The 16,322-nt window shown below is 38.0% G+C and overlaps 1 protein-coding gene across 34 annotated transcripts in view; it reads left to right on the top strand.

The window, feature by feature from the left end:
* The window catches only part of ank3b (ankyrin 3b), a gene marked incomplete at its 3' end in the record, with an annotated part of 169,839 nt that extends 157,387 nt beyond the window's left edge, over nucleotides 1-12,452 (top strand). For 28 of the 34 annotated variants that reach the window (XM_082151467.1, XM_082151455.1, XM_082151441.1 and 25 more), the window contains 9 exons: nucleotides 272-346; nucleotides 671-802; nucleotides 1,015-1,158; nucleotides 3,310-3,988; nucleotides 4,091-4,313; nucleotides 8,930-9,013; nucleotides 9,140-9,277; nucleotides 10,287-10,370; nucleotides 11,206-12,452. In XM_082151467.1, coding sequence (XP_082007593.1) covers nucleotides 272-346; nucleotides 671-802; nucleotides 1,015-1,158; nucleotides 3,310-3,988; nucleotides 4,091-4,313; nucleotides 8,930-9,013; nucleotides 9,140-9,277; nucleotides 10,287-10,352 — 1,541 coding nt within the window. Of the gene's footprint in view, nucleotides 1-271; nucleotides 347-670; nucleotides 803-1,014; nucleotides 1,170-3,309; nucleotides 3,989-4,090; nucleotides 4,314-8,929; nucleotides 9,014-9,139; nucleotides 9,278-10,286; nucleotides 10,371-11,205 lie in introns of those variants that run through there. The other 6 variants (XM_082151448.1, XM_082151447.1, XM_082151466.1 and 3 more) reach the window with 6 other exon arrangements.
* Nucleotides 12,453-16,322: the final 3,870 nt, after the last annotated feature.

Below are 16,322 nucleotides of genomic sequence, written 5' to 3'. Positions count from 1 at the left end.
AAACATTTCTTGTTAGATTGATAGGATGCATTCTTCACAAATCTAACATCTTAAAACCACTGACATATTATATATCAAAATATTGTATAACTCTTTTCTGAACAATGTCTCCCAACCTATAATTTGGATATGGCCAAAGTATTCCAAAATCTCCCTAAGCCTTTTCTCTCTGCTTGATCATAATAGGGTTGTCTGCTTTACTACTTTTCTAACTTCTCTGAATAACATACGTTTTAAAAGATTTTCATGACTTTCCATTTTCTGCTCTCAGGCCCTCAGAGCCCCTGTGAAAGAACAGATTTGCGTATGGCTATTGTGGCGGATCATCTTGGTCTAAGTTGGACTGGTAAGAAATGACACCACCTAGAGGACAAAGTGTTACATAACCACCTTAGCACAAATATACTCTACTTGTTTATATATCTGTAATAATGTATGTAAAGTAATTTATTAGAGTAATTTATATAACATTTTTAGGACTAAATGCAATTTTTTTTTAAAACATTGCTGCATTGTGCACATATGGCTTTGCCTTTTGTTGTTGGTTCTCAAAGCATCGGTGCTGCTGTGATCAGTAGGGTGTGCCGTCTGCAGTCACTGCAGTACTGCGCACATGTGTACGGGGGAGTGGTAAAGACAGAGTTGTTAATCTATTTTTAATGTGTTGCAGAGCTGGCCAGGGAAATGGAATTTTCGGTTGATGAGATAAATCACATCCGTGTGGAAAACCCCAACTCATTGACAGCTCAGAGTTTCATGCTATTAAAGAAATGGGTTAGCCGAGATGGTAAAAACGCTACAAGTAAGTTTGCCTATGGACTACATATTTTCTGAATGAGGGTTAATCAAATGGAAGGGAGAAGGGTGGGTAAGCTGTGGGCAGGGACAGAGACTTCTGCATCCAAATAATTTTCTCAGCCATTATACAAGAAATAACTTTGAATATAATTTAAAGGCATAATTTGTTTTAGCTGATATGTGCAACCATGAAAATATTTTCTTTTCTCCTTTTAGCGGATGCCTTAACTGCAGTCCTGACTAAGATCAATCGGTTGGATATTGTGACATTGCTGGAAGGGCCGATATTTGACTATGGTAACATTTCAGGCACAAGGTGTTTTGCAGATGATAGCGCAGTTTCCCAGGAGCAGGCTGATGGTAAAGTTTAGCCCCATCTACCTGAACTCTACTTCTCTATGTCTCTCACAAATCTGTAGATTCATAGAACCATCATGGCAAAACACTTATTGCTCTAAATTTAAACCCAGTATAAACTTAAACTCAAGTTTAAGTTTAAATCTCAATCTTCCTTTCTAATCAGTTAGATTCACCAATTATCAACACTGTTATTTCCCAGCCTGGTATTGGACCAGACAGGGATCAGTGTGAACATATATATAGAGTTATTATGATTGTATGTTTGTATGAAAGCATTAATGCATGTAGCTATGGTTGACACATGACATGACAAGATAATGATGAATCAAAACTTAATCCCATCTCAATAATAGTTTAAATTACACAAGTAAAAAAAATAAAAAAAAATCACCATAGACAAACAATTATGTATAAACTGCAATATGAGTCTCTTAGCCCTCTCACTCTAATTAAAAACTTGTATACATCTGAATATTATGCAATATATTATATGCTTAAATATTGTTTTTATACTTATAATCAGTGTCTATACGTCAACAGCTTTGATAATGTGGTATTCAGATTTTTACATACATTTTTTTGTTTGTAATGTTCAGATTTTTTAGAGCTAGTTGATTTGGTTCATGGGGTGAAACTCTTTAAGTGTGGGACCCCCGGTTCGCTTGGGAAAAATCCTATCAGATCCAAGGCCACTAAAAAATGTGGGACATTTATTATTGTGCTCTACTGGAATATCTGCTAAGGCCTTATAATCTATTTGTGTGATGTATCCGATGGGTTTAAGATTTGGTTCATACAGGATTAAGATAAAGATTATGTTTATGTGTATACAAAGTATACTCCACAATACAATAGCAACTAACAATTAGCAATAGTGCTCTAGTTTTCTCTACTCTGTTTTCTCACTATACTTTCTGAGATATTAAACATACATGAAAACATAATAATATCCAACCTGCTTTAACAGCATGATTGCCTTAATGTTTCTCTCTGTGTAGTGCTAATGAATAATGATCATACAGTAGTCTGGAAGCTTTATCGATAGCATGGCTCTGGCTACTATGGAATGTCTGCTTGCTGTCAAGCTGTCTGATCCTTCAATATCCCAGAATCCTCTGAACCTTCCTGATAGAGTGCTTCTGCTTCAAATACAGACCAGCTGCTTCTCCACTGCCTACCAACTCTTTCATAGCAACAATTTTGCCTCATTTCAAAGCGCAGCTCTGTAGCATAGTTTCTCTTTCTGTGCTGGAGTAAATCAGTGCTAGCTCTTGCTACAGCTCTTCACTCATGCTATGGTAACTCACTCTGTTATTAACATTGCATTCTTTTCTTCATATAGCAAAATCATCCTCATAAGTCTTATGTTTCTAACACTGTTCAACATCTTATCTTGTCTTGCTCCATTTGTCTGCAACCTTGTGTCCATGATAGTTTCTACTGCCCCTACTTCATCTATATCCTTTGTATCTCCTATCCCTAAAGAGTTGACCAAGCAATCTCAGTCTATTTCCTCTTCCTCATCATCATCATCCATCTTTCTCCATTTACGTCAGGACCCCACTGTTCCAGAACTTTATATTTAGTGTTGTAATTATCTGCCTTTGAAAATTACATGGTGAACTATAAGATATCTATGACTATACTAATTATACTATATGTTGCTTACCTTTATGGTATACTTGTAATGGAATATTCTGGGTTCACTTATTTTCCATCGGCCATCTGGGGTAACCTTTCGACTACCACAGAAAATAACTTTTCCCTCAGTTTGTTTGTGAAAACAAACTTGCAATAATCCATATACAATAGGAGTCTATGGGGCAAGTGTACCACAAGGTTTAACAGGTGAAATATGAAGCTTGTATTTTTGCTAAATCATTTAAGTATTGTTAAGTAAAAATGTTTGTTATTTGAGTTGTAAAGAGATCTAAATTTTACAGTGGGACTACTCTAGTTGGAGGAACTTCTGCAAATAACCCAGAATATTCCTTAAAAGCCATACAGTTAGGGCGTTTTAAATTCAGAAGACCACCCTAACACCGACATGCTCCTACATGACATTTTCAAAGGCCTCTGTCATAACATCTGTTGCTGTGGCGTTGTGCACAAGTAGTGTTCGTCTCCATCACACTGTGTTGTATCACTCAGGTTACCACAACATTGAGCTGGAGCTCAAGAGTCCCTCAGAGCTGTCCTATGAGCCCCCTACCCCTCTTCGCCAGGATGATTTCTTTAGCGAGGACAGTAGGCAAAACTTCCCCTTTAGTGCCCCTGTTAGACCCAGTGAACTGTCCTTGCCAACCACTAGTGGCTCAGTGTCTACAGATACCAAGCCGCCTACTGTCATGGCAGAGGACACCTCTATTGGAGGTCGAGAGTCTGTTAGCCAAGAGGATGGGTCAGCTGAAGATGACCTTGGTGTCAGCCACGAATCTGTTGCCCCCTCAAAACAACATGACAGTGAGGAAACCTCCAAAGAATCAGATGTCTTCCCAAACTGGCCAGTAAAAGAGCAGCAGGAACCTAAGATGCCTGTTTGTGCCTCAGCCAGTGAAGCTCCTGGAGAGAGTGGAAAGTCTGGGTTTGATGAAGAGATGACCCAAGAGAAGATAAAGTCTCTCTTGGAGAACATTAAGTTGGAGGAAGGCTCAGAGGATGAGGAGATGACTGAGGAGAGGCTGCAAGAAATCCTCTCCCAAGTGCAGCAAGCAGAAAAAGACATGTCTTCAATTTCAGGTCTGCAGAGTGAGACATCCGGTGCAAACGTGAAGACGGCAACTTCTGGCCAAGGACTGGGAGCTGATAAACAAGGGCAAAGAGAGTTCAGGTACTGTGACCTCTATTAACAAATTGTAGTCATCTTATACCACAAGCTCAGCAGGTTAGGTATCAATCAAGTAATGTATTTTAAACTTCAATGCATCCACAGCCAAGAGCCAATGTCCTCAACACCTGGAGTGCAAGCTGAGAAGCAAAATGGAGAACATCAAGTACTCCAAGCCCAAGCTGTCTTATCACCAGACGCCAGTGAGTCTTTCAGCAAAACAAAGGGCAAAGCAAGGAAAGACTCTGGACGAGAGGAAGTGAGCAGTGAGGCTCTGGAGGACAGAGGACCAAACCACAGGGAGGAGGTTTCCGAGCCTAAAGTCCAGGTACAGTGTTCTTTGAGAGACCTTGAAAAAATGACACCAATGCTCTGTAGATATTCTATGATAGATAAACCAAGTTTGTAACCAAGCATGCACTCACATGGCTCAGGGTGTCTCGATCTGCCCGTTTGTCCAGAACTAAGTACACTGCCCAGGGATTCAGTGGGATCCTTCTTTTGTGAAAGTTCCAAATGCATTGTAAACATTTCACTTTATTATTTTACTACAAATGTCAGTAGGTCTTCTCTGGTCTCTGAAGTCTCAAGGTGCAAAGAAGATGCACACTAAACAACGTAAATATTACCAAAAAGATATTGGTTGCAGCAATACCAGCTGCAGAATGTGCAACCTTGTAATCGTGTCACGGGTAATTAAGGATTAGGGATGTCCCGATCCGATCACGTGATCGGAAATCGGGCCCGATCACGTGTTTTCAGACTCGATCGGAATCGGACGTTACCTCCCGATCAGGACTCGGATATATATGTATATTCTCATTATTTTTTAACACATCTATAGTTATGCGGTGGCACAGAGTTACGCCGGTTTCACACTGCAGCGCAGGAGCAGTGCGTATGGTTAGTGGGAGCAGGACACGCACGTTTTGCTTTCACACTGGCAGCGTTTGTCACGCGCAGCTGAACCGCGGGTTGTGTACAGACAGAGTACTCTATAATGGATAAGTTGGCATTGCTTTATTTCGTTTTCAAATACATTTAAGAGAAAAGACTTGTCAAGAAGCTTATTTTATTAATAATTTCATTTATATAACTTTTGGTTCATCTTTGTTTTTATTGTTCTGGCAACAAGTTTGTTTTTGAACATTTGTTTTCTTTTTAAATTGCTGTTGGTCATTTGATTGACTGTTTAAAACACAATAGATATCATCAATGCAACTTTTGGATAAAACTGCAGTGTATTTTGGCCATGATCAATGCATTGTCACTTTAATTCAGCGTAAGCTGCGCAGCAAAAATAGACTCGGCGCCGAAACGATCACCGGCACTGCTGCTCTGCTCTGCTACGCACTGCCGCGCCACCTCTGCGTGCGGTGTGAATGCTCTAATCTGTTAACATGGGCGGCAAAAAAAATTAAATACGCGTGCAGTGTGAAACCGGCGTAAAGGCCATTGCACACTGAGTCCGAAATTCGCATCCGAAATTTTCGCACGTTAAAAAAAAAAATCGACCTCACGTTATGTCAATCACGCTTGCACACTGTCTACGAAACTTTCGTCCGTAATAAAAAAATTCGGATCGGGTTCGATTTTCTGCGTTTTTCGCATCCACAGCCAGTATTTTGAGAGGTTTTTTGGACAATTCAGAGCCACCGTACAAGCGAACGACAAAATCCACAATGGATTGAGCAGCCAATTCGATTACTAATCATGTATTATTTGGATATAAAATATAACCTGTATACAGCTGTTCTGTCTGCCCAGCGCTTCCGCCGGCCGTGTGTGTGCGTGTAGGCCATGTGTATGTGTATGCGTGTGTGTGTGTGTGTGTGTGTGTGTGTGTGTGTGTGTGTGTGTGCCGCGCGCCCATACCTTATACTGCCAGTCTCTGTTCAGGATCGATTGGTTCACGGAAATTGGTGGTCTTCTTTTTGGCTCCAATATCGCTAGCAAAGCATCAAACTGTTCCACTGACATTCTGAGGTAAATTTTGAATCGTTTGGGATAATTTCGCAACTCCTTGATAAGGAGGTGAAACTCCTTCCTCTCGGCGCAATCTCAGGATTGGATGGACCCAATATTTCCTCTTTCTTTTTCTCTTTTTAACAAGAAAGAGGGCAACAAAAACAAAATCATCCTCACTGCTTGACGAATCCATTTTGTATTTTTTGCGTTTTTTTCCCGCAAAGGTTTAATAAACACGCATCGGACTCAGTGTGCAAGGTTTCTGTGCGTGACGAATTTTAAGGCTGACGAACACGAAAAAACGCATACGAAAATTTCGGACTCAGTGTGCAATGGCCTTAAGAGTTAGGAGTGCAGTTCCTAAAAGCACATTACTGGCTTTGCAAACACTGTGGCACTTTTATATTTTATTTGTATACATGCCTGCCGGGTATTTTAAGTTGAGGTGCTATTTGTTTATATTAGACTTTTTTATATATTTACTGTTGCACTAAAGTCCAAAAGCGAAGAATTTATCTTATTTATTACTTGATTGTTCAAGCTACCTCACAGAAGTGCTCTGTTTGTTAACAGAGTTGTTGAATGTTAAAATAAGGTGAATTAAATAAAAAATAAGGAACATCCTGGATCTGTTTTTTCGCTCTTCTTTATTCTTTTTTTATGTATTATAGAAGTATCGGATCGGGACTCGGTATCGGTAGATACTCAAAATCAAATGACTCGGACTCGGACTCGAGGGCAAAAAAACCTGATCGGGACATCCCTATTAAGGATTCAATGTCCAAGTATTTAGTAGATCAAGACTTTTGCAAGTACCTAAATCACACAATAGGGAATTAGGAAGTGGATTGAGACACACCTTCAATACTCATAGTAATTCAGGGAACTTCTAATGACATTTCTTTTAAAAAGTACATTTATATGCACTTTTTTAAACGTTCTGACTGAAATCATACCAGATGGGCTAACAGACCTAGACAATGGTAGCTTGGCTTTTTCCAGCATGTATACACATTTAATTAGACTACAATTGGCCTTGGTATTTTGCGCTTGATGTATGATGTGTATTGTATTTAATACTTGAGTTACTTGATATACGTGGACAGACTGTAGCCCGACTATGCAAAAAAACGAAACGCTTTAGATTGATTATAACTGCACATGTAAACGCGAATATGTTCTCCATTGAAATAAATAATAACCATTATCAAGGCTGGGTCACCATCAATTCTTGAGATTTGTAACTTGAAGAACATTAGTTGAAGGTCTGAAGCATTTCATATGAGCTTGATTGCTCATTCACTGCTGTAATGTGCTGACCTGACTCTAGCAGGAAGCGCGTAGAGATAATGAATACAGCTCTGATGAGGAAGAGACTGTCACCACCAGAGTGTATCGGCGGAGAGTGATTCTGAAGGTACTATGAGTGGAACTCTTGTAGTTTTGGGCCGGTTTGTGTGCTACAAAATTTGCGTGGGCTTAAGTCTGTGTGCTAAGAGGGAATGAAGTGATTAGCACACTGCCACTTTTCATGAAGAAGTTGCTGTGATTTCTGAAGTGTTTATGTCTCTCTTGTCATCTGTTTTTTTTTTTGTCTTTTCATTTTCTTCTTTATTTTTATTAAAGATAGGGTAGGCTATTTTGGAGCGGCTAGCAATAGCAAGCTAGCCTTGAAAGCATAAGATCCCACCCTTCAGAGTGCTCTTCATAGCCACGCCTCCTTCAAAACATATGAATGCGCACAGCTGAGTCTGCAAAACGTCACGACAAACGGTGTTAAATTACCTTGTAGCAAGGTTTGTTATTCAGGGAAGGAGGAGGCAGGAACCAGCAAACGTTAAAACATTTTAATCATAAACAAACACAACATGAAAGTAAAGCGGTAGCCCCTCACGGACGACTGCTGCATTAAAATATAATGAAACAACATTAAATAGTCCAGGCCTGGTCCTCTCTTTCACTGTCGTTGCTCCTCCTTTAATGCTCCCAAAGCTCCTCTGCGAGAAACTCAAGACCGGGAGGCATGTTACGCTCATTAACACTCAGGCCACCGGCCTCGCACTGTTCCCACGGCTCTTGGCTTCGTCCTGCTTGCCACGTACCTCATGTCTTAAAGGACATAACATTACACTAATAATGGACTTAAACAACTGAAAGAACTCTGACTTGTATCACCTGACTGTTACTGATTCATTTTTATAGTGTTGCCTTAGAAATGCATACATCCACTGAAGACGTGAACCACTCCAAGTAGAACATCATGGGTTGCCATCTATTAATTACTGTAATTCTGGCGTGAACACTGCATAAGCCTGTTGTTTTGGTTCAGGAGAAACTGTAAAGGGTGGCTACTGTTTGTTTGCGGCGCTCTGGTAGGACACCCTTTCATTGCATTCGGACCGAACGGACATTTTTTTGGTCCTGAGACTTCCACAGAAGATATATGTAAAAAATTAAATAATATTTAGACCACTTCTATTATTGATTGCTATCTGGAGTTTCAACCAGTATAACAAAAAGCGTTTATGTAAAACATAACCTACCCTACCTTTAATTAAATGTGCTTGCTAAAGCATCACTACTAATACTTCATATTGATATTAAGCTTTGCTACATATTGATCCCTCATTTAGCGCATCTTGATTTTACAGATTTGGTTTTAACCAAACCAAATTTTAAAAACATTAATTATAAAAAAAAAAAGTCAATTAGCTCATGCTGTTTTTTTTAATGTTTTTTTGTTTTATTTTTTTGCCTGTAGTGATGATGTTGTCATCAGCATGTTTGGTTTGAATCTTTATATTTTCTTACACCAAAAAACATCTCTCGCTCTTTTTTTTTTTTTTTGCCAAATGAAATTGAAATTACCACGCTTTCTAGATGTCCTCACATACCTGTGTGTGTGCGTGTCTGAGTCAAAGATATAAAACAAAGTAAAGAATCTGAAATATCTCATCATGCATCCCACCTCTATAGGGTGATCAGGCCCAAAACATCCCTGGTGAGACAGTGACAAAGGAGCAGTACACGGACGAAGATGGAAACCTAGTCACCAGAAAAGTAATGTCCATGCCCACCCCTAGCAGTGTCACCATCTCCTCACTTTACCACATCTGTTCTCTTCCCACTGTCCTCGTGTCGGTATAAACCAGTACCATGAGTCGTGACTTTACCCCCTTCTCTTAGGTCACCCGTAAAGTGGTGCATCTCACAGCTGCTGTTGAGGAGAAAGGAAGGAGAAAGCGTGGGAAGCGTTCCCGGCAGGCCAGTAGGGCCGAGCAGGAGGAAGAGGGGGGCCCCGGGCCCCACGGAGTGCACACTGAGGTTGGATTTGTGTGCAGTGCTGATGCTGAAACTAGTGCAGGCCTGTAGTGTGCAAAACGTGTTGTATTCGGAATCTAACTCAAGATTTTGGTTTGACGTGGCTTCATTAATGGAAAACTGATCTGTGTTGATTGATATGCTGTGTTCCCTTGCTGTGAGCGTGTTTTAATGTTGTTCCCACACCGAACAAAAAACATTCAGAAGAGAAAGCAGACTCAAAAATATGTGGGCTTGAATCAGCTTGAAACAGCGAAACAGTTTCAGCTGGAGTCCATCCGCATTTCCATTGATTTTCAGCTGAAGCTGAAACTATGCTGATTAAATTAGGCTGCATCCTAAAACAAATGAAAGTACAAAATAAACGACTTTCCAGACATAAAGAAGGCCACAGAGGCCATGCATTAACAATGTTTTGGATTTTTTCTCATTACTTTTCATAATAAAAGCTACAGGTATCTTGACAAAGCTAGTTTATCTTGAGTTATCTCACAAAAACAAATTAACCAAACATATAACAGTATTGCATGGCATATCTATAGTTCAGTCATGAAACTGAACTAGGCTGATTGGCCTATTGTGGTCCTGCAGCCAATGAGATTGCTTGCTCAACATTTAAATTGTCTGGTGTTTAGTATTTGCTGTAGTCTAGTCCTGCAGCGTGCTATCAGAGTTCCTCCGAAACCCTCTACCTCCCCCAGCTCCACCTGCTACAAAATTTTATAAAAATTTCTTTGTAAAGAATGACACTGACTAAACTTAAGACTGACTGCACAGGTGGTGTTACTGCTCATGTGGCTGTAAGTTCTATAAAAATAGGTTTTGCTCAACAAGAACAAAAATTAGAGGGAACATTGTTGATGTGTCCTGGCTGGGACTAATTTAATTGATTTCTTTTATAGAGTTTTCTTGTGCTACCGTGCATGGGCATTGGTAACCCTGCAGACACTGTGTTGTATGACGGCTCTTTAGAGTCATCTCTAACATGCTTTATCTGCCTCTGTCATTTCAGGCTGGAGGAGGAGTGAAGGGCAAAAAGAAGGAAGGAAGACAAAGGGAGGAAAAGGGTCAATCGTAACAGTTGTGCTCTTTTTTGGTAAGCCCATAGGCACAAAACTAGAAAAGGTCAGTGGAAGTCAATGGGTAGAAAGCAGAGCAGAGTAGAATCCTGCCAGATCAGGCGGTAGATTTGTGTGTAGTCATCAACACAATAGTCACCAGAGAAATGTGCTTTGTTACAGCGATTTTTCCAGTAGACCGCAGCCCACTGATGACATGCAGACACAGCAAATTAGTCCATGCAGTTGTTCTCTTACTGATAGTACCGTGTCTAGAGCTCTAGACCAAGACAAGTGTTTTGAAGGGTCATTTGGGTCTTGCGTTGTGAATTCGCACATTGACTGGACATCTAATGTCTACACGAAATTTAATTCAAATTCACTGAAATTCAATTTAATTACTGGCCAAGAAACAGTGCAGGATCATAAATATTTCTTGTGTATTTTACTTCATAATATTTCTTTGTTCTACTCTTTCCAAATCCTAAAGCTTTTTTTTTTTCTTTTGTTTTGCAAGATTAAATTAGATTTTGAATCTTATATTTTCACTGTCTTCTCAGATGTTTGGGAATTTATATATTCAGTGCTTCCCGCATATTTTCATTTTCTTAGTGAAAAATATATGAATTTTTTATCTTTAGATTTTGAGGCGAAATTCCGAATGTTTAATGCACCTCTGCAATGTATATCAAAAGGCATTTCTTAAAGGGATAGTTTGCCTAAAATTTAAAATGATGCTTGCTTGAGCACCCAGAATATGGGGAAGTGTGATCAAAATGTTCTTGGTTATCGTATAATGTCACTTCATATAATGTCACTTCTACAAAAATATATAATGTCTTTCTTTTTGTCCTGTATGTCACTGTGTTTCAGATTTGAAAGTGTTTCGAAACCATTTTCCTGGGAGAAAGGTCACTGGAAACGCACACAAGGTCAGGGGATGAGGAACGTGTGTCTGCAGCTTTCATAAAAACAAATGGTTTTCAGCCAGACGACTTTTGATTTCGCATGAGCATGAGAAAAAAACGTGTTTCTGTCAATAATGGCTAATGGTCGAGAAGACATTGTTGGTGCGACGTTTCAATCGACTGGGGGGGGCGTCCGATGCGAGAAGCTCCATGGCAGCGCTCAAGCACTTCCGTGACCAAAGAGGCCACAAAACATATTGCTGGTTGACAGAAATGGAGGGACTTGTTTGAATCACCTTCAACACTCGCCTTACATTTTTTTCCTCTCGGATCCATAATGTCGGAGTGTATAATGCTGATGGAGCTTAGGATGTATATAAATTACACTGTATAAATTTGAAAGTGGGTCACAATATTGTTAATGCACTGGCAAGTGTGTAGGAATGAACTACCAATTCTGATTCCAATTTTAAGGGAACGCTTCACATGCACTTGTATAATTATTAGCAGAAAATGTTTGTAAATGAAAAAAGCCAGCTTGATTTTAACAACTGATATTTCTTTTAAACCTACTGCGGCTCTCAGTGGTACGGACATTGGAGCAGCTGTAGTTTTGTTCAAAGACTTCTTCAGAGTACTAATATTTTCATGCATGTGATTCACTTTATTTCGATTTTTTTAAACGGCATAACACACAAGAGAAGGGGGAAAGATGTTCTGTACGTGTACACTCACAGCCTTGCTAATGCTTACCTTTTTTTCTTTTTTTTTAAACAAAGATGACAGTATCACACCACCACTGACTCATTGTTCAGCTTCACTAAAATACACTGTGTCCCGTCACATCACAGCGCCGGTTTCCCTATGCAGTTACAGATAGTGACAGTTACTGAAATCCGAATGCTCACCGGAATGCGTCATGTGGACTGCCGTGATGCACTTTTAACTGTTTTCGTGTGTGTTGGCTCGAAGATGTAGAAGTCTTTCTGTCAGCCTGTCATTTGTAATCATTCTAGCAGTGTTTTACTACTTTTCAAGGCTGCTGTGGTTTTGGGGAAAATTTTACTCTGGTTTTGGTGCATTATTGAGAAATCACCCAAGCATTAATGGATGATAAATCTGGTAACAAACATATGTATGGAAAAAAAAAGCATACACTGGATGATCAAATTAATTATTTAAGCTTATAATAAATTGTGTTCAAACCCTCAATGTGTTTTCTTTCTTTTTCAACATTAACGTTTACATGGGGGAATCTCATAATGAAAGTCATGTCTAGGGCATATTCATCCCCAAAACAAAAGAAACGATATTGACATAAAAAATATAAAAACATTAAATATTATTGTCATTATAATTAAGCACATTTCCCCCACACATTCCTCATTAGTGTAATGCAGTAATAACAATCATCCTGTCCAGTGTTTTATTATTGTACAAATGTAGCCCTATATCATAATGTTGAATTGTACTGTACAAATACTGTATACTTTAGTTTATTTTATCTTTTTTCTAGGCACTCAACATTTGAGGAAGTGTGGTCAAAATGGTCTTGGTTGACAATGTCTTAAAACATCTAAATGTTCTTAAAAGTAGAAGACTTGGATTAAACTGCTTGTTTTGGATTACTTTGTGTGTGTGTGTGTGTGTGTGTGTGTGTGTGTGTGTGTGTGTGTGTGTGTGTGTGTGTGTGTGTGTGTGTGTGTGTGTGTGTGTGTGTGTGTCCCGAAGATAAACAAAAGGAATAAAATGAGGGTGAGTTAATGATGACAGAATGTTCAGGTGAAGTAACCCTTAAATTACATATATTACCAAAAAATAAAATTCCAGCAGTGTTCAGCTTCCTTTGGCAGTCTCACTGAAAAAATATTTTCATTCATCCAATTAAAAAATTTTAGGGTAATGGTTCACATCTATATTTTATAACTTGAGCCAATGAAAAATAAATAACTTGCCCTTACCAATATTTTCTATGTCTATGAAAACTATTTTATAAAACTTGGCACAAAGCATATTTTTCTTGTTGAAAAAAATCAATTAATTTAAATTCTATTTTTGATCTAAACAAAAATATATAGATTTAATCAAAACAAAAATTCTCATTTAATAAATATGTATTAGAAATTATTTGTTTTCTCCAATTAAATAGATATTGATTTAATAATACAATTATTTCTCATTTTTAAAAATACAAGTTAATAGAAATTATTTTATTTTAAACAAACAAAAAGATATGGATTCAATAAAACATATTTCCCATTAAGGAACATTAATTAATCTTGTCCAAAATCAAATAAAAAAGACACATAATTTTCATTAAATCGATATTTATTAAATTATTATATACATTACTTCCACACATCCACAATTTCGTGTCAGATTTTCAACATTTGCGACAGACAGCAAGTCCCTCAGAACCTCTTGACCCTCAAGTATGATTCCAATGTTAGTGGGTATACAGCTTGTGCATCTCTGATGACAAAGATTTCCATGGTTTCTTCTGAAGAGTTTTTTCAGCCTCTTCCTTCTCCAACACCTGGAAAAGAATTTAGGAAGGAGAAAAGAAAAAGAAAAAAAGAATAAGGAATCAATACAGCTTGGGTTTCCCCCCAAATTAGTTTACATAATACTAATACTTCTAACTAATTATAAAATTTACTCCAATTTGTTGTTGACATATAAATATAAGTTGCACAAACTTTCCAGCACATGGGACTCTGATTTTAGCTGAAAGTAATTGTTTCTATATTTGAAATTAGCCTTCAGACTGTTATCAGACATATATCTGAACATAGTCTGATGGCTAATTTTAAGTGGACAGCCATATCTAGCATTTTCACATCTCTAAAGTAATCTTTCCTTACCAGGAAATCTTTGATGAGGTCCTCCACTGTTTCTCCCATATGGATGAGATATTTCAGTGCTCTTTGTATCGGTGTCAGTATCCTGCATCAAGATAGTACAAATTTGGCATGAGGGTACATTATGGTCAACAAACTTTAGCACAATATACGTTATCAGTTGATATAATAATTATTATAATATATGATTCAATAGTGTGTCAATCCTATTACTAACGCCACGAAAAAATGTCTGCCCCCCCAGTGTCCTCTGGCTAGTAGCTGCTACTACACTTTTTTGAAAACCAACCGACATCAACCGATTGGCGCCAATGCAGCAATACTTCTATGCATACAATCCATAATTAAATGACCATTGTGAGTGTCGACAGTCATACGTGTTAGATAACGTTACCATTAATCACAAGTGAACGTCAGTCCTTTTACATGTAAGTTAACTTCAGCTCCTTAATTGTTGATCAGGTTTCTATGGTTTTAACCAGAGAACGTCGTTCTTATGACGCTGCATCGAGATAACGTTATGTTCAATGATTAAACGTTCACGTTAATTACCATTGTAAAATCAAAATAAGCCAGGGGTAAACGTATATGTTCCCTTTTGTAATCGGTCAGGAATTGATTAACGTCGACACATTAACGTTAACTTGCCAAGTGTAAACTAAGCTAGCTAACACATTTTTAAACTAACGTAAGTTACATAACGATATCTAACAGATAAATTCGGCAGAGCAACATGTCTTGTACAGGCTTCTAAATATACAGCAGCACATTTAAATGGTTGTTTGTTTCACTTACTTCAGTTTATCCGCGATGAAATCTGATTCTCTCTGGAGCAGCAAAGTGATCCACGGAACGTAGAAGAGCGGTTACAGCGGTCTGCTGACGTGGTCGTTGTCGTCGAGAAGATTTGTGTTTAATGCCCATGCGCAATCCTGTGTGTAACCTTGAAATTGTACATTCGTCGAAACAAATATTTCTTATTTGAGCTCTTAATGAAAAATATTTATATTTAACTATGTTTTGAACGAAAAAAATATTATTAGAAAAATAAAACAAATAATGGTAAACTGAATTGAAAGACAAATTATTAATTGGATGAAGTACTGCTTGAAAACCTTTTTACAGTATAGTGAAATTCGGATTCAACAGTCAGAAATTGCATTGGCTTGCAGTTCATACTATTTAGAATGCAAGGTTTGTTTAGGAGGTTGGTTTCATGGAATACTCAGCTAAACATTTGACATAGACTATTTAATACAAAATAATAATACTTGGCAGGCCAAGGTCTTCCTGCAAAAGGAGCTTTGAGCCGCTTTCAATATATTCTTTTTTTATTGGAAACATTTGTACACTGAAAAATATATCATTTGAATGTAATATTTTAGCAATTGATTTAACTGATACTAAACATACAAATAGACATGTGTGCCACAATAATCTTTATAAATATATATATTTTTAAATCTGGCAAAATGATCAGCGCTGAGAAAATGAGCGGCTTGCACATGATCGCACTGTGTGTGCTGCTTCAGCAAACGTCTAAGAAACGATTTACGCCTGTTTAGGGATATTATGAGCATTTGAATTGGAAATACACAAAAAGTTAAAAGAGCAGAATTATTGTTGAGCCCTGTTGTGCCTGAATTCAAGCCCCACACATTTCCAGAACTAACCGTTTGAACGAACCGATTAAATGGGGTTAGAATTGTTGCATTATTCCAAATAAATAGATTGAGATTCACAAATAAATTAAATGAGATTTGCAAATATATATATATTTTTTTTACAAATGTGTTTTGTCACAAACACAACTCTGCCTTGCATTCATTTGTGAATCGCTTCCATGCATTTCATAAAGAATGAATAACGTGACGCTTCCTCGTTGTTCCCATAACAGAGATGTAAAGCGCTGTTTCTCTGGCATTTTCAAAGGCTCATAAAATATAAAACTGTGGTTTGTCTTGATAAACAGTCTAATGGTCTAACAAGATCAACATTTTAAACATCTTTTACTGTACCAATTTAATGGGCCTTATACTTCCTATTTGAGCCAATGCAGAAGAATGAGCAAAGTTATTTCAGGACAAGACCATCCTGATTTTAAAGCAAATCGTGATTGGATGGAGCGAGAGAGTGCTATGATTGGTTAGCAAAATTAAGAAGAAGGTGGGTGGAGTCCACTTATTTGTGGATTTGTCTGCATGTTTTGATGCTAAAAATG

Source organism: Leuciscus leuciscus (assembly GCF_965113295.1).
Source record: "Leuciscus leuciscus genome assembly, chromosome: 21".
Taxonomy (NCBI): Eukaryota; Metazoa; Chordata; class Actinopteri; order Cypriniformes; family Leuciscidae; genus Leuciscus; species Leuciscus leuciscus.
The sequence above is the reverse complement of the archived record's forward strand: the minus strand, read 5'-3'. Positions and strand labels throughout refer to the sequence as shown.